The following is an 18,692-nucleotide window of genomic DNA, read 5'->3' on the forward strand; positions in this document are numbered from 1 at the left end:
ATGTTTTGTGTTCCTGAAGCAATAGGCAATTTAAAGGAGCCATGGTTGACAGAGGTTTAAAATTCAAATGGACATAGGACATTATGGTGGGGAATAATGTTGGTCACATGATATGCAGTCAGGAAGCTGAAAATTAATGCTGGTGTTCAGCCAACATTCTTCTGTTTATGCTTTAGGGTCTCAAGCCTGCTGGGAGCCATACCTTACCAAGACTTTCTCTGAGACCCCAAAGGGAAGACTAAGAGAACACTAATTCTGTGTCTTTGCCCAGGAGGAGACAAAGCAAAGTCAGTCTGGAGCTAAAGCCAGTGCATCCAAGGAGTCAAAGTCCAGCTTCTGGAGAGTCAATACCTCTCTGTGTAGAGGAAAATGGTTGTCAGTCCTAAGGCCACTGTGTGTTCAGTCTGTAATTATCATTAGACATCATGTGTTCCCCTTGTGCAGCATTGTTCAGTTGCTCCCATTGACATCATTCCATTGTGTGGCAGTTTCTGCTGATTCTGTCCCATTTGAAAAGAGCCTATGAGATGCTGTCCTTTGTAATAATCTTGCTTGGCATAAAGAATAGATTATGCAAGACCTCCTGAGGCAACAGGTTCTATTATCTTTATCTCTGATTCTCTGAACCTTTGTTCTCAGGATGCTGTCATTGAAGAATGACTTTGTCATCCAGGACCAATGCTAGCCCCATATTTGGATGTGTCCTCTTTCCCAGTCAATCCTTGATTGCAATGCTCTTCCCTTCAAGAACTAGAATGTCAGTTCTACATACCTGTCACACATTCCCCATATGACTTGAATAATTAAATATCAAGACAAAATAATGATGTACACATTCAATCCCTGTGCCTCAAAACAAGATGGGACTTTATCTCTCATTCTATGGGGAAAATTCAAATATGCTTTCTGACCTGCAGGAATTTATAACTTGAATATTATGTGAATCCTGTTCTGATGCATGCACTCAGGGAGTAGCATCCTGGATGGCTGCCCAAGGCCAAGAAATCACAAATTCTCTGCATGGTCAGGAAGCCAGGGAGAAATGGCCTCTAGTGTGAGGAATGTCTGATTCCTATTCATTTCACCTGTAATTCATGTTCATAATACACTGAGAAAAAAATCTCAAACATTCAAGTCTGAGCAGAAGATATAAAAATAATACATTATTCAAACAGTTTATGAAAAGAGATCAAAATTATACTGATGGAGAAAGAACATGTCAAATCCTCAGGAGATTCCATCCTCACCCATTGAAAAAGCAAACATTTCAAAAATAATTTCAATAATGTAGGTGAGGATGCAGTGGGCATGAATCCCTTCTTTTCGTGGTGGTCATGGAGTCTATCTACCATGGCCACTGTGGAAATCAGTGTAAGGTTGGATCAAAAATGAGAATTCAAACTAAAGAGATCTCTCTTAACCACTTGTGGGAATGCAGCCAACACGTGTCACTTGACATACTAAGACATATCCATATAAATTGACAAGATAATTTAGGGCAGTCAAGATATGGAAACTGTATAAATAACATCATTAGAGAAATGAAAAATAGATAAGATATATTTTTTCCGTAAATCAATGTGGTGGTCACTGATTTGAAAGACTGAATACATTTTCTCTGTCACCCTTACTAACACATGAAAGAAACACATCCACACTTGTTCAAAGAATCTCTATCAGGCAATGGATTTCCTAAATTCCAACCCAACAAATGTTCTATTTGTAGATAAAATCTTAAAAGAAGAGATGGCATGTTGAAATTAGATGTGATACCCAGCAACAGGAGTGAGTTTGGAGGAAACCACAGTGCTGAGTGGAGACATGTTTCACTACAAGACACTAAATACAGGAACTGAAGAGCAACCAGGAGATCACCTTTTAGAACTTGGTTAGATTGTGAATGTCTGCATTGGTAAGAATATTTGAATGACTAAGTGGGTGTTGAATCACAAAAACTCATTAATTTTCTGGTCAATACCAGACAATCTGGCCTGATGACAGGTTCTCCAGAGGGCAGGAAACAGGTATTTTCAGGAGATTCTGCATGTGTGACTAGCATACATTTGCACACAAACTACAGCATGAACAACATTCAAGGCTGAATGTTGTATGTGGTACTGCCCTTCCCTATTACTGACAAAAAAGTACATGTCCCATGATTCAGCTCAAGCTCTGAATGACACAGGCACTTGATGACCCTCTCACCTCTCACTAATGCAGAAAAACTGAGGAAACCCACTGGAATAATCTCCAGTGGTGTTCATGCACATGGGTGTTGAAACAGGACGGGGGCCCCAGCTGTTCATAAGGAGAGTGTCCCTGGGGAATTGACAGTCTGTGCATAAATGACATCATGGCACCCATGGCTGAAGTCTGTGATTCTCACAACATGTTTTCCTACCAGTGTTGATGAAAGGTGTCAGACCTCAGGTGCAGATCCTTAGGCCAGAAATTTCCAAATGCATCCAGGAATAATGACACAGATGGGCATATGGGAACCGCGATCTACACACATGATCCCCATGTGGCTAGAGGAAGAAAACAGGCACTTAGACTTAAAGGCATGTGTCATGTTGGTCTGCAGGAGAAAAGGGTTTCACTTCTGCTCAGTCTTAGATCCTGGGAGTCATGGGGAAGCTGTGTGCTCTCCTGATATCCCTCTTGCTCCTGAAGTTTTCTCTTATCTTGTACAGTTGGGCAGAAACGAGCTGCTTTTGGAGACTAAAGCATGAAGAAGAGGATCATGGAGGTTTGAGGAATGACTGTGAGTTTTTACTTTACCTGTCTCCAGAACCGCCTGAGGAAGATTTGTATAATAATATGATGGATTTTATGTAAGTCATTCACTTCTTCAATTCCAGCATCAATGTCATAAGTTACAAGTTTGTGTAAGAAAACTCGGGGAGTTCTGTTCTGTGGTTCCCTCTGTCATGCTTGAACCACAGAAAATTTTCTCCTTTATTGATCACTATTTTGGTATTTTCTCATGCATTTTATTGTACTGTGGTTTTCTTAGATTAGATTCCAATTCACTAATCTGGAAGGTCAGAGAAACGGGTTTCTCTTTCTTGTCTCCTCATGGTTCTCCTCATTGTGAAAGCTGTTATGGCCCAGGGTCTCAGAATAGGACATGAAAACACAAATGCAAACCACTGGCATGAGTTCCGTGTTAGAAGCTGTGTTACAGTGTCTCTTCAAGTGTGTGCCAAGGATTCCTCCATCAGTATTTGTAACCAAACCCTTCATAAAGAGGTTTCTTAATTTTCGTCTCTAGCCAGAGTGCAGAAGTTCACATATAGAAATAGAGGTGTGTGACTAGTATATAAGATGGCAGGTCAAGTATTTCATAGATAAGTGTGAGTAGACATAGACATCACTTTAAAAATCATCTCTATACCCATCCCTGATGTTCTCCAGCTCAAAATGATGATGGATAAAATAAAACCATGAGCTGTCAGATTCTATGTCAACCCAGTTTTATTTTGCTTCACTTGTGCCTAATCACAGATTTGGGGCATGATTAATATCAGATAGGTGATTGAAATTCCTTTGAATTAATTAGTAAATGCAAGAGAATTATTGGAGAACTAAAATATTCTTATTGGAAAAGGAGATGAAATTTGTCAATGAGGTTTTCAGATCCTATGTGTTAGATGTTGACACTGGTAGATGCAGAGCAGAGATAACGGGGACATAGTATTGAAATTGTTCAACTTTGCTGTTGTATAATGTGCCTGGGCCTTTTGTATACATGTACTGAGGTTGTTTGTGCTTTCTTGTGGGAATTTTCAAGAATGGATTGCAACTGTTAGCCCTACTAAGTCCTGGGCACACTTTCATTCTGGTGGTTGCTTCCCATTACTGTTTTTCAGTTTCAGGTCAACAGGGTTGGCATTTCTGTCATCTCCTCTTTGATATTCTACCTCATAATGAAAATTCTCATTAATGACACTATAAGAAAGTTATTCACATGGCTGACCCTTATTGCAAAATGTATTGAACCAAATTAAAACACACATCACATAGCTTTTAGGGTCTTTCACATAATTTTTTACATATAAATAGCATATAACAATAAACATAGAAAACTTTTCCATCTCTACCAATGGAAACCAGACATTTGATGAACACTTAATTATCATAAGTACTTATTGGATTCAGCATAACTTAAGATGAGGTACAAACACTCATATCAAGGAGGACAAGGCAAACTAGTAAAAGGAAAATGGTCCCAAGAAGGCAATAGAGTCAGAAATATCCTGACTCCCACTGTTCAATGTCCCACAAAAACTGAAAGCTAAACAATCATAACATATGCAGAGGACCTAGCACAGAGCCTGCAGACTCTGATTGTCACATCAGTCTCTGTGAGCCTGTAGGAGCCCTTCTTTGTTGATTCTATGAACTGTGTTCTCCTGGGGTCCTTGTCCACTCTGGGCCTCCATCCTTCCTCTCCTTCTTTTGCAGGGTTCCCTAACTCTGCCTGTTTTTCAGGTGTGGGTCTCTGCAGCTTATCCCATTAGGTGCTCAAGGTAGTCTTTATGATGATGATCAGACTACACTGTTTTATGGATATAGTAGAGTAACATTAGAAATCATTTCATTTACTTCTTTCTGTCTTTCCTTCCTTCCCTCCTTTCTTTCTTTTTCTTCTTTTGTTCTTCCTTTCCTTATTTTTCTTTCTTCCAGTCAGTCATGTTTGGTTTTACTCCACATTTCTGAGCCATTCAACTTTCACTTGTCTTTTCTGTACTCTCTCCATTCCTCCATGTGTTCCACACCTGACCCCTCCTGTTAACATCTCCTCCATCCATTCCCAGTCCAAATGCAAAAACCTATTCAATTTCACCCCTCTGTTGATTTCCTGTCATTGACTTCTCTTCTGTGTGCTTGCCTGTTTTCTAGAGCTGTCAGGTGTGCTGTGAAGTAGTTAGTGTGGTATCTAATTATTTTCATACACACCCTTAGTACTGGCATCACTTTCATGGTGTCTCATAAGTTTTAGTATATTGTGTATTCATTTTCCCTGGACTACAGAAAGTCTTTAATTTCTTTCTTTAGGTCTGTCTTGATCCAGGAGTCATTTAATATAGTGCTTCTTCCACATGAATTGTCGTCTTGTGGTTGTTGTTGAAATATACTTTTATTCCATGAGGGTCTGATAGGAGGGTGTTATTTCAATGTTCTTGTATTTTTTGAGACTAGCTTTGTGTCCAAGTATGTGATCACTTTTGGGTGAAATATTTTTAAGTTTCTCTTTCATAGCCTTCAGAGTACCTTCCCATGCCAAAGATACTAGAATGTTTGTGCAAATGTTGTATGGAGGCAGCAGCTTAACCTCTGCATAGTCAATGCATTGTATGGATTTCATCTTTAGCAATGAGGCCTTGCTATCCATTTGCAGGAGCATACTCTTATCTTCCAAAGAGTTTGTGGTGTTTGGATTTTCCATGGTACCTCATTGACCAACAACAAAATTGTATGTAACCCAGTTCTAGTGCTGGAAGCATTATTCGGTGAGTGGGGTTGCCAGTTAGAATACCATCTCCCTCATGATTAGGAGACACCATTAGGATCACTTTTACATATTTAAGAAAAATTTCACTGCACTGGATTTCCTTGTCACTCAAATGCCCTAAATGCTACATGTCTCTGCCCACACTCCCTCCCTCAACCCAATCTCCCCTACTGTTTTGCCTCCAGTTTGTAGTGGTATTTGCTTATTTTGGGCCACATAGCTTATTTTGGGCCATATAAAGTGCTTCTTGCAATTGTATGTGACCTCTTAAAAGGAGAGGAAAGAGGGATCATGAAGTTCTTCTCCCTTTTATCCATTTATTTTTATCTTTATCCTCCTTTTAAGAGGTCACATACAATGTTAAGAAGCTCTGGCTTCTTTGGGCTCCATAGCCCCAGGTTATGGGCAAAGCAAATAACCTTATATTTCCTCCTTTTTTGTCTCAATAAGAAGGTTCTAAATCTAATGTAAACTATATACAGTAAGAATGATTATCAAATGTTATCCAGGAAATACAAAGGGTACATCACATGAAGAAAAATGGAACTACAACTGACAAGAACAACATCAAACAAGAAACACACGCTACATGTGTGGATCATAGGTAAATGGCCAATTGTCAAGATGACTCCAATAGCTCTCCTAGCCCGAATATCCTAACTTTAGTATCTAAGGTTTTCTTAGCTAAGATATGAGGGGATTATAACTGTAACTATTTAATCTTCAATCCCATCAAAGATCTAAGAAGGAAGATATTGGGACCAGAGAAAACACAAATTGCAAGCAACCAATTACCAAAAAATTATGAGAATAGACAGAGACAGCTGGCAATATGGACAGTCACCTAAAAATTGGCAGCATCACTGTGGCATCCATTCTGATTACAGTCCTAGAATATCTGACATACAATTTCTAGAAGCAGAAATTTTGGAAAACCATCTTACCTTGTCTTGGCAAGGTTCAGTAGTCTCTTTTCCTTGTGTCCCATTCATCCAAAAAGGACAGTATGCATACTGTCAGCAGTTGAGGCAAGGGCAGTCTTTGCCCAGCAGGCCATTTTGTGCCAAGAAGAAGACAAACTTATAGAAGGAGTGTCTTAGAACCCCAACATTCTCTCAGGAGTAGATCAGTGATGTCAGGAGCTATTGTGTCTCTCATCAACAGAATTATTGTAGGTAGAGTTTTCCTGCCTGGCCCACAGTCAGGGCAAATCTCTCTCACCTGCCAGTCCCACAGCCGTCAGACCCGACCAAGTAAACACAGAGACTTGTATTGGTTTCAAACTGTATGGCCATGGCAGGCTTCTTGCTAACTGTTCTTTCAGCTTAAATTAATCCATTTTTATAAATCTATACCTTGCCACATGGCTCGTGGCTTACCGGCATTTTCACATGCTGTTTCTCATCTTGGCGGCTGGCAGTGTCTCTCTGACTCAGCCTTCCACTTCCCAGCTTTATTCTCCTCCTTGTCCCGCCTACACTTCCTGCCTAGCCAATGGCCAATCAGTGTTTTAATTATTGACTAATCAGCAACACATTTGACATACAGAACATCCCACAGCAAATTATAAATTATCAAAACTATAAATGCCATAGTCTCTAGGTCTATGAAACATTTGAAGACTACCTGTCCATCTGACCTGAGTTCATGTAAATCTGGAAATGGTATTATTTGAAATATATTTGATAAACCTTGCCAAGACAAGGTAAGATGGGGTTTTTTTGTTCTTTTATGGAGGTCTTCCAAAATATTTGTTTTATCATGTTTTTGGGAGTTTTTGATCAGAGCTGTTCTATCATCCAGTGCATTACTGTGCTTTATAATAGGTACTGGAATATTTTATTGTCCTGTGGAGGAATTTCCTCCACAATGACTGGAAATGACTGGACCATATTCAATCTGGGGGCCTGGAGGAGGCCCTCTGAGGTTTTTCCCAATGGTAAAGGGTTGTCATGTGTATCTCTTGTCGATCTGCATTCATTGGTCCAGTGTCAGCCTTTGCCACATCTTCTGCATAATCGAGGAGGTTGAGGTCTCCTGTTTGGGTTATTTCTATAAAAAGCATTGCTTCTAGGATCACCCTGAGAGTAATTTTTTCTCATGACCAGGTATACCACAGTTAAAATACTTTAATGCCTTCTTCCACATTTTCACCCTCCAATTCCCAGTCCACCCATAATTTGTATTCTATTTTACCATCCCCTTTGCAATCCACATGCTCTCCGTCATGTCTTCTATACTTCATCTCTCTGAGTCTACAGTCTGTAGCTGTGTTATCATGTATTTAGCAAATAATATCCACATATAAGTGAGTATGGTCCATATTTATGTTTTGGGTCTTCATTATCTTATCTAGAGTAATTTTTTTCTAGTTCATCCCATTTGTCTCCCAATTTCATGGTGTCATTTTTTAACTGCTGAGTAATACTTCATTGTAGAAATGTACCATACATTTTATTTATCAATTTTTCCATTTAGAGACATGTATGCTGTTTACATTTTCTGACAAATAACTCTACCGATTCCTGAGCATGGGAGATCTTTCCATCTTCTGATATTTCTTTCTCTTTCTTTCTTCAAATACTTGAAGATTTTGTCATGCAGGACTTTCATTTGCTTGGTTAGAGTTATACCCATATATTTTTTTTAAATTTGTAGCTATTGTCAATGGGGTTGTTTTTCTGATTGTTTTTTCAGTCCATTGATCATTCATATATAAGAGAACATGTGATGTTTTTGAGTTAATCTTGTATTTATGCACAACACTGAATGTGATTATCAGCTGTAGCAGTTCCCTGATAGGATTTTAGGGTCACTTGTGTATACTATAATGACATCTGCAAATATTAATAGTTTGACTTCTTCCTTTTTTATTTGTATACACTTGATCTCTTTTAATTTCTATTTACAGCATGAGCTTGGGAAGAGCAGGAGACATCTACATTGGGTTGAAGGCCAGGATCTATTGTGTGATTTTTTGATATACTCAATATGGTCAAGACACTTTTACACATGAATGAAAATTTTAATGAATAAAATCTGCTCAACTTTAATCCTTCTTTAGTTATCCTTTAACAAATTAAGGATAAAGTGCCATTCTGTAGATGTATGGTTCATGTAATTGTTTTTTTCATGTTTATCTAGAGAATGACAATCGCAAAACAAATGTAGAGCAGACTTAATGTCTAGGCCTGTAGATGGCATTCAGGGATCACAAAATCCCCTTATGTATTTTTACAAAGAGAAAACTGTTATCTCAGAATGATCTATTTAGATGAGTTCTGGAAATGCTTTCATCTTTAAAGATCACTTTTTCCATACCCTGACATGAAGAAATCCAGAATTAATATACAAATTTAGAGGGGGCATAGAAAAAGGTTTATTTCATTGGCTTTGAACATTTCATATTTGTAATATCCTCTACGATGCTCTTGTGTCATTTTTAGAGTACCGACAGAGAAATTTGAGTTTTTTCTGGCATTGATTTTTGCTACTGAAGAGATCAACAGGAACCCTTATCTTTTACCCAACATATCTTTGCTATTTTCCATCCTTGCTGGCCTGTGTTCTAATACAACAAAAGTAATTGATTTAATATATTCACCACAAGCAAATTTTTCAATAATTCCTAATTATGAGTGTGGAAGTTCTATATGTGATGTATCACTTACAGGACCATCATGGAGTACCTCTATAAAAATGACAACCATTATCACAACTCCAAAGGTGAGACAGAGCGGTACAAATTAGAGATAGCAGCTTGTCTATGCCAATCCCAAGCTTCTACAGAGAATGAATGGGCAACATGAGTTGGTGTGTGCCAATCTATATCTTCTAAAGGATTAAGAAATCACTTTTTGGTATGTCACCAACATTTCTTTGTATTACAAAAATAAATGAATTGGCGGGGGGCAGAAATGCAAAACTTTTGTTGAACATTCAGACTTGTCATAAATATTCTAGAATCCAACTCAACATTGACAGGTTTATCTAGCTGTCTTCTGTAGGAGGTCTGGAAGGTGAGTAATACAACTCATATCTATGAATGAAGTTTCTGCCTATTATATTCCTCACATTGCTTTCTTTGTTTTTTATCCTTCAGATTTTCTTTGGACCATTTCATCCTCTCCTGAGTGATAATGTCCTATTTCCCTATGTCTACCAGATAGCACACAAGGATACATGTTTGCTCAAGGCCATGGTCTCTTTGATGCTTTATTTTACATGGACCTGGGTAGGCCTGGTTGTCTCAGATGATGACCAGGGGATTCAGTTTCTCTCAGACATAAGAGAAGAGATGCAAAGAAATGGAGTCTGCTTAGCTTTTGTGAATGTGATCCCAGATAACATGCAATTGTATACAACAAGGGCTGGAATATATGACAAACAAATCATGGCATCATCAGCAAAGTTTGTTATTATTTATGGTGAAATGAACTCTACCCTAGAAGTCAGCTTCAGAAGGTGGGGCTATTTAGGTGTACAGAGAATCTGGGTCACCACCTCACATTGGGATGTCACCAAAAGTAAGAGAGATTTCAGCCTTGACCCCTTCCAAGGGACTGTCACTTTTGCACAGCACTGTGGTAAAGTTTCCAAATTTAGGCATTTTATGCAAATAGTGAACATTTCCAAATATCCAGTAGACATTTCTCAGATGAGACCAAAGTGGAATTATTTTAACTGTTCAGTCTCTGAGACCAACTTTAGCTCAATGAATTATTATTTATTCAACACTACAGTTGAGTGGTTATCACAACACAAATTTGACATGGTCATGAGTGCAGAAGGTTACAATTTATACAATGCTGTGTACGCTGTTGCCCACACCTACCATGAAATTGTTTATCAACTAGTAGATTCTCAGCCTATAGCTGAACTCAGAGGAATATTCCGTGACTGTCATCAGGTAAATTATCTTACTTTCCATCATTCTTAAGTCATTATATTTCTAAATGGACCCACAAGTGTTCATATGAACTTGTCAGGGACTGTTCTATCAATACAAAGATTTATCAAATCTCCTTAATATGAATATTTTATGTCAAAAAATCGACTTCACAAGATTAACACTCAATGGATGACACTATTTGTATGTGAAGCAGTTATTTTTGTGAGAATGTATCTCAACATTTTAACAAATGTGTTTAATATTGGAAATAGTCACTGAAAATGTTATCATAAAATCCTTAAGTGACAACTAAAAAAGAATTTCTTTCTAGAGACACAAAATATGTATTGATAAATGTCATAAATAATTATTTATATGAAGTATCAATGTTGACAAAAAATAAGGACTGCTTGGTGTTAATAATTTTACTTTTATCTCTTATATGTATAATGTATTTGCCTGATATGCATTCCCTCTATTCCTTTCAAAAACTTCCACTCCTATCACTGCTTAATTACACAACTTGTCTCTTTTTAAAAATAATTTTTGCTATGCACACATACTCAAATTAACCCAAACACACTTAAGTAAAATCATCCCTTTGGACAGTTTCCATGCAAATCACAAATGTTCAGATCTTTTTTACTATGTTATTATTTGATAACATTTCTTCTATTTGCAATTTGAAATTTCATCAAGAACACGCAGCAGACTGCTGCTTTGACTGTTCCTGGTGCCCAGAGCATGAGGTTGCCAATGAGAATGGTATGTGTTTGTGTGCAGAAGACGTTGCTGAAATGGAATATCTTCTCCTTTCAAAAATAGAAAAGTCCTTGAAGGAAATGGAAGACATAAAATATGTGATTTTAATAGAATGATTTCTCTGATATCAACCATATGAACTCTGGGAGGAAATTGAACTGTCTTCCTTAAATAAAACATCTTGCTCACACAATGAAGGTTACACAATCTATTTTTTCCAAAAAAAAATCTTTTTTCAATAAAAATTTTGCAGTCATTTTACACACCAATCAGAGATCCCTCTCTTCCCTCCTTCAGCCACCCCCAACTTAACTCCATTCCATACAACAAGAAGGGAAGGCCTCCCACAGGTAGGCACATCCAGTAGAGGCAAGTCCAAGCCCTTCCCCTGGCTCAAGGCTTCACGAGGTGTCCTATTATAGTTAGTGAGCTCCAAAATGGCCTCTCATGTATCAGATGGATTCTGTCCTTCCTCCAGGGGGCCTCAAAGCAGATCAAGCTACACAACTGTGTCATGATGCAGAGAGCATAGTCCAATCCCATGCAGGCTCCACAGCCATTGATCCCACTTTCATGAGTTTCCACAAGTTTGGTTTGGACATCCCTGCATGTTTCCCCATCATGGTCTTGATGTCACTGCTCATAGAATCCCTATTATCTCTCTTTGACTGGATTCCTGGAGCACTGCCTGGTGCTTGGCTGTGGATCTCTGTATAGGCTTCCATCAGTTACTGGATGAAGACTCTATGATAACAGATTACTAGAGCAGACCAGTTCAAGCACCCTCACCACTATTTCTAGTTGTCCAAGCTGGGGTCATCTTTGTGGATTCCTGGCAACTTCCCTTGTACCCACTTTCTCTCTATCCCCATGACATTTCCCTCTATCATGGTATCTCTTTCATTGCATTCTCTCTCCATCACTTTTCCAGCTTGACCATCCCATTCTCTTATGTTCTCATCCCCCATACCCTATCCTTTATTACCACACCTCACCCCCAGTTCACTCATGGAAATCTCAACTATTCCCCTTTCCTAGGGTGATCCATGCATCCCTCTTTGGGTCTTCCTTGTTAGTTAGCTTCTCTGGAGCTGTGGTATACAGTCTGGTTATCATTTCCTTTACATCTAGTATCCACTTATGAGTGAGAACATACCATGTTTGTCCTGAGTCTGGGTGACCTCACTCAGGATGAGTCTTCAACAATTTCCTTCACATGATTAATATTTTTCATGGTTTTCTTAGGTTTCTTTAAGGGAATTATTGATTTCTTCACATTTTTTGTTTGTGTTTTCCTCAATTTTTAAGGGAATTTTTTATTTGCTCTTTAAAGGCCTCTAGTATCTTCATGAATTATCTTTAAGATTATTTTTATGTGCTTCTGCTACATTGTGATGTTCAGGTCTTGCTGTCATAGAATAGCTAGGTTCTGGTGGTGCCATATTGCTCTTTATGTTGTTATATGTATTTTTGCACTCATGTCTGCCCTTCTCTTCCTCCAACAGGTGCAAGTGGTCCCTGTGTCTAAGTGAGCTGCTATGGTCCACTCTGTGTCTGTCTTAAACTTAGCTCTTGGTCTAATTGGAGCTGACAGATTCTGTATCTCAGGGAGCTGCTCTTGGTCCAATCCAAGCTAGGTGATTCTGTGAATCAGGGAGTCACTCCTGGTTTTATCAGGGCTCTTTGTCCAGTCAGAGCTGACAGATTCTGTGTCTCAGGAAGCCACTCTTGGTCCAAAGAGAGATGGCACTTTGGTTTCTGTGTCTCAGGAAGTTACTTCGGTCACAGGCAGATGGGTATTGGGGTAGGGTGGGGGTCTTGTAAATTGCAAGGTCTAATGGGGGGTTTTGGGGGGGGCATAGAGGAGCTTTCTCTGCTGGACTGCAACTGGGGCAGAGGTGGGTAAGGGTTTCCAGGGCTGGCTGTGTCCAAGGGCCTAGATCCTAGAGGCAGGACTCACTGGTTGGGAGAAGAGTCCCTCACTCCAAAAAATGTTTAATGAAAACCAGAAATATTTTGTAATTTATTCTACAAGAATCCTTTGAACACAGTATTGCTATACATATGTCTAATCTTCCTTCACCATTTGTATGAATTGAATTTAAAACAGAATCAGCCAGCCCACATTATTGTCCACCTGGCACACAGCTTATCACTGATGAGGACCAGAGAGAGTTTCAGACTCTTGTGTTTAATGAAATATATTTAAGACCTTGAGGAATAGCTTACAGAGCAAAGCAATTACTGTGGAATGATTGGGATGAGTATTCAGTTCCCAAGAATACACCCCAAGATGTGATAGTATTCTTCAGCAATCACATCCTACCAAGAGATAAGAAAAGTTTTCAGAATAGCCATAATCTTGCATCTCATCTAAGTTGGAAAGTGCAGTTGGGAACAAAAAGAGACTTTTTAAAAGAGAGGGAACTGAGCCGGGCGGTGGTGGCGCACGCCTTTAATCCCAGCACTCGGGAGGCAGAGCCAGGCGGATCTTTGTGAGTTCGAGGCCAGCGTGGACTACCAAGTGAGTTCCAGGAAAGGCGCAAAGCTACACAGAGAAACCCTGTCTCGAAAAACCAAAAAAAAAAAAAAAAAAAAAAAGAGAGGGAACTGAAGAAAAACACCTGATGATTGTCTTCTGAACTGCAAATACATGCACAGATGCATGTGTGCTTACACTAACATGCAAACATCACTTACAAAATCACATGTGCACATTTATGCATACCATGTAAACATAAGCATATATTTAATTTAAATCTTTTTTAGTTTAAAATTAATTATGTCCCTTTCATTTCTCCTTTCATTACTAACATTAGCCTCACTTGAAACACAGTGACATGTCTACTCAATTCTCAAGTCAATAGCAAAAAGACTAGGAAGGTAGATTAAATCCAAATACACTATATGTATGGATGAATTTTAAATACAATGTTAAAAATATCTAAATTTTTATGTTGTAACATATTCAAAATTCTTGAGTTGTTTGGATTTTTTTCTAATACATAGATGAATAGTGGCAAGAACCAAAGTAAATGTGAAATTATAGATATCCACATACCAGACATCATTGGAATACAACATAGTAGAAAAAGTACATGTCCTTTTGTCCAAATATTTATATTAAATGATGTTATGAACTTAAAACTAAGGGCATTTTGGTGCATGAGAGCACAGCTTTCTTTAATGGAAATATTGATTTATGCAAACAGTGTGTACCTGAGAGAATTGTCAATCATTGACTCTGTATGAAGATACAGACCAATGGCACGAGCAAAACGCACATACATAGCATTGTATCCCCTGCCTTTGTTGTCTGGGCATGCTGTCTTAGTCAGTGTTCTATTGCTATGAAGAGGCACCATGAGCATGAACATTATTTTTTGAGAAAAGCATTTAATTGTGGCTCACTGACACTATCAGAGGTTCAGTCTATTGTTGTAATTACAAGGAGCCCGGCCGCACACAGGTAGATATGGTTCTGGAGAAGTGGCTGAGTGTTCTCTTTCCAGATTCTCAGGCAGAAGGAAGAGAGAGACACTGGGGCTACTTGTGTTTACTCAGAAACCAAAACCCATCGTCAATGACACACTTCCTCCAAAAATGTGACAGGTACTCCCACAAGAATAAATCACTTAATCCTTTTCAATCATGCCTCTCCCTGGAGAACAAGCATAATAATCTAGGAGGCTGTGGGGGTCATTTTCGCTCAAAATCCTATATAATGGTCTCTGGTCCCCCCAGGCTCATAGGCACATCATAATTCAAAATGCATTTCGTCCAAAGTCAAAAGTCCAGAAGGGCAAACTCCAAATTCTGCATCTCCGTGTCTATTTTCCAGCACTCTTCAGATCTCCAATACCTTTCTGTTTTGTTGATTGTAACAAACTACTCTCTCTTTGGCTGGTTCATCACCCTGTCTGCAAGTATCTTGGCAGGTGCTCCATGACTCTGCCATGTCTAACATTTTGGGATCTCCAATGAAATCTGTGCTTCACCTTCCCTGCTTTTCTCAAAGGTACCTTTTGGCCTCCATGTAGGGACACCTTGGACAAATACCTGTCCAAGTGACCTTACTTAGCTATAGATGGAGGTTCCATACCTGCCTTCTTCTATCCTTTGCTCAAAGCCAGAACCATGTGACCAAATCTTCCAATGTTTTCTGCGTATTAGGATGTTCAAATACAGTTTTACCCGATTTTTATTTTTAATGATTTCTTTCACCAAAACCTAATGTATTTATTTCACAAGTCGGAAGCTTAGCTCAGTGCATTCTTACCTTGTTGTCATTTCCTTTATTCCATTTTGCAACAGGCTTTCTTTGAAATATTTTATCTCTTTAAGCTCTGGAATTACCTGCATTACACTTCCTGGGGCTCCTTTTCTTCTCAAACCATTTATTTAGTATTTTCCATGCTCACCTAGCTCCTTTTCACTATGGATTTGATTAAGAGTGACAATTAATAACCACATAAGGAAGTGAATGTTGCTCAAGTTTTCCTGGTCTTGCCTGGCCCATGGTCAGGATAAATGTCTATCACTCGCCAGTCCCACAGCCAAGTAAACACATAGAGACTTATATTACTTATAAACTGTTTGGCTGTGGCAGGCTCCTTGTTATCCAGTTCTTATATCTTCAATTAACCCATTTATGTTAATCTATTTGTTGCCACATGTTCTATGGCTTTACTTGTTGCCTTTACATGTTGCTTCCTGGATGGCAGGATGTCATCTCCTGACTCAGCCTTCCTCTTCCCACAATTCTCTTCTCTGCTTGTCCCACCTATCCTATACTTTCTGCCTGGCTACTGGCCAATCAGTGTTTTATTTATCAATCAATCAGAGCAACACATTCACAGCATCCCCAGCAAGACAACACTAGACTGTCTTAAAATTTCCTCAGTTTTCCTAATTCAAAACTCTTCAGTTTGGCCTCAGATATATTTTTGGACCAGAACAAATAGGAACCACACTCTTAGTCAAAATATTAAAGGAACAGTCTCTGAGCAATTTTACTAATTTTTGTGCCTATGAAGCTGCTTGAGTTTCAGAGGTTCCCATTGTTCAAATATCCCTCAGGACTGCTTTCCATGATCCCAATAGCATGACCCATGAAGCCTTACTTAAAACATTCAACTGCTTTCCTAATCCCTAGTTCCAAAGACCACATTTTGGCAACTAGAAGCTTGTCTGGGCCTGTCACAGTAATATTTCACTCCTCCCTATTATTTTTGTCTTCGTGTGTGTTATATTACAGTGAAGAGACACCATAACCATGACAAGACTTACGAATAAAGCATTTAATTGGGGCTTGCTTACAGTTTTAATCTATTGTCATAATGACAGGGAATATGTCAGAACAGAGAGAGACACAGTTCTGGAGAAGATGAGTATTCTACATACAGATTCTCAGGAACATGAAGAGAGAGGCACGGAGGTATGCTTGAGCTTTTGAAAAAATGAAAGCCCATCTTCAGTGACACATTTCTCTCAACAAGGTCAAACCTACTACAATAAGAACACATATTTTAATCTTTTCAAATAGGTCCATTCCCTAGTGACCAAGCAATCACATCTCTGAGCATATAGAAGCCTCTCTCACTTTATCCACCACACATTCACAGTACAAAGATGTGTAGATAATAAGTATAATGTTTGAGAATTTAACCAATCTGATCTGTTTTTATTACCACTTATAAGCCCTAAGAAAATTAGTATTTTTCTTATTTTAAAAACTTGCATAAATATGGAAGTTGATAAATGGGAATAACAAGTTACTCTGTTCCCTTTATGGTAAAGGTGGTGATTTCCATCACCAAGGATGGATTGCTACAGAGCAGCCTGACCTCGCTGTTCCCTATATCAACCAGGAAAAAATTATCAATGAAGACAAAAACAGTTATTGAGGTGTCCTCTGATTAATACAGACACTAAAAGATTAAGACTATAATGATGGAATTTTTAATTTCCTTCTGCAGATATGGAGCAGTGTGTTCACTGTCCGGAGGATCAGTATCCCAACCCAGAGCGCACATGCTGCCTGCAAAGACATGTCTCATTTCTAGCTTATGAAGACCCATTGGGGATGACTCTGGCCTGCATGTCCCTGTGCTTCTCTGCCCTCACAGCTCTTGTTCTTGGTGCTTTTGTGAAGTATAATAACACTCCCATAGTGAAGGCCAATAACTGCATTCTCAGCTACATCCTACTGATCTCCATCACAATCTGTTTCCTCTGTTCATTGCTCTTCATTGGGCATCCCCACATAGTCACCTGCATCCTTCAGCAGACTACATTTGGAGTCTTTTTCACAGTGGCTGTGTCTACAGTCTTGGCCAAGACTATTACAGTTGTCTTGGCCTTCAAGCTCACGACTCCAGGAAAAAGAATGAGAGGGATACTGGTATCAGGGGCACCTAAATTTGTCATTCCCATCTGTACCTTGATCCAACTCATGCTCTGTGGAATCTGGCTGGTCACAGCCCCTCCCTTTATTGACACAGATACACACTCTGACCATGGACAGATCATCATTGTATGCAGCAAAGGCTCAGCTATTGCATTCCATTTTGTGTTGGGATACTTGGGCTCCTTGGCTCTGGGGAGCTTCACTGTGGCTTTCCTGGCCCGGAATCTTCCTGACAGATTCAATGAAGCTAAATTCCTGACCTTCAGCATGCTGGTATTCTGCAGTGTGTGGGTCACCTTCCTCCCTGTCTACCACAGCACCAAGGGGAAGGTCATGGTGGCTGTGGAGGTCCTCTCCATCTTGGCCTCCAGTGCAGGGTTGTTAGGGTGCATCTTTGTCCCAAAATGTTATGTTATTTTCATGAGACCAGATTTAAATTCTCTTCAAAAGTTCAGGGATAAATCACTTTACTGACCCATTCCTAGTTTTAAGATTTTTAGATGACACTTAAAATATCTCTGTTCCATTTCCTTGGAGTGACTCCCTCTTCCATTCTCAGCTTTCATCATTTTCCCATCCAGTTTATCAAGTTTCATAATGTCATCCTTATTGAACACATTTTGGTGGTAATGTGGGTAAGACTTTACTATATACATTCTACTCTTTATAGTACACATATTCTCACAGTAATCTCCCTCATCTTAAGACTCTCAAGATCTTTCCTTCCTTTTTCAATGTTCCTTGGGCCTTAGGTTGGGAAGGTTTTGTAGAAGGATTGATTGTTTTATTCTAAATGTATATGTTGAATGGGAGGAATCATTCATAAATAAACCCTGTTAGTCTTTATTCCCAACTATTTTTCTATGTGGTATCCTGAAGAGTACTTTCTAGCAACTTGTATGATAGTAAGGGAAAGGCTTCTACTTGGGCACCAGAAAGACTTTTTCATATTTGATGACAGAAGTAAGTGTTGTCCGCTGGAATATCACCTCAGCAGCTGGTACTATAGAGAAATCCTAACCCACAAGCCTCAGGGATCTATATGGGAAAAGATGTGGAAATATTTAAAGAGGCAGAGGTAGTGGACGTCTTCATGGAAGCATTATCACCTA

At 39.0% G+C, this 18,692-nt stretch overlaps 1 protein-coding gene across 1 annotated transcript; it reads left to right on the top strand.

Moving 5' to 3' along the window:
- Nucleotides 1-2,628: 2,628 nt before the first annotated feature.
- LOC128100322 (vomeronasal type-2 receptor 116-like) lies at nucleotides 2,629-18,054 on the top strand. The gene is made up of 5 exons (XM_052722362.1): nucleotides 2,629-2,834; nucleotides 8,965-9,244; nucleotides 9,621-10,432; nucleotides 11,077-11,174; nucleotides 17,150-18,054. The coding sequence occupies exons 1-5, from the start codon at nucleotides 2,629-2,631 to the stop codon at nucleotides 18,052-18,054; spliced, it is 2,301 nt and encodes a 766-aa protein (XP_052578322.1).
- The last annotated feature ends 638 nt before the right edge of the window (nucleotides 18,055-18,692 follow it).

The sequence above is a fragment of the Peromyscus californicus genome, unplaced genomic scaffold (genome assembly GCF_007827085.1).
Source record: "Peromyscus californicus insignis strain IS unplaced genomic scaffold, ASM782708v3 Scaffold_72__1_contigs__length_205938, whole genome shotgun sequence".
Classification (NCBI taxonomy): Eukaryota; Metazoa; Chordata; class Mammalia; order Rodentia; family Cricetidae; genus Peromyscus; species Peromyscus californicus.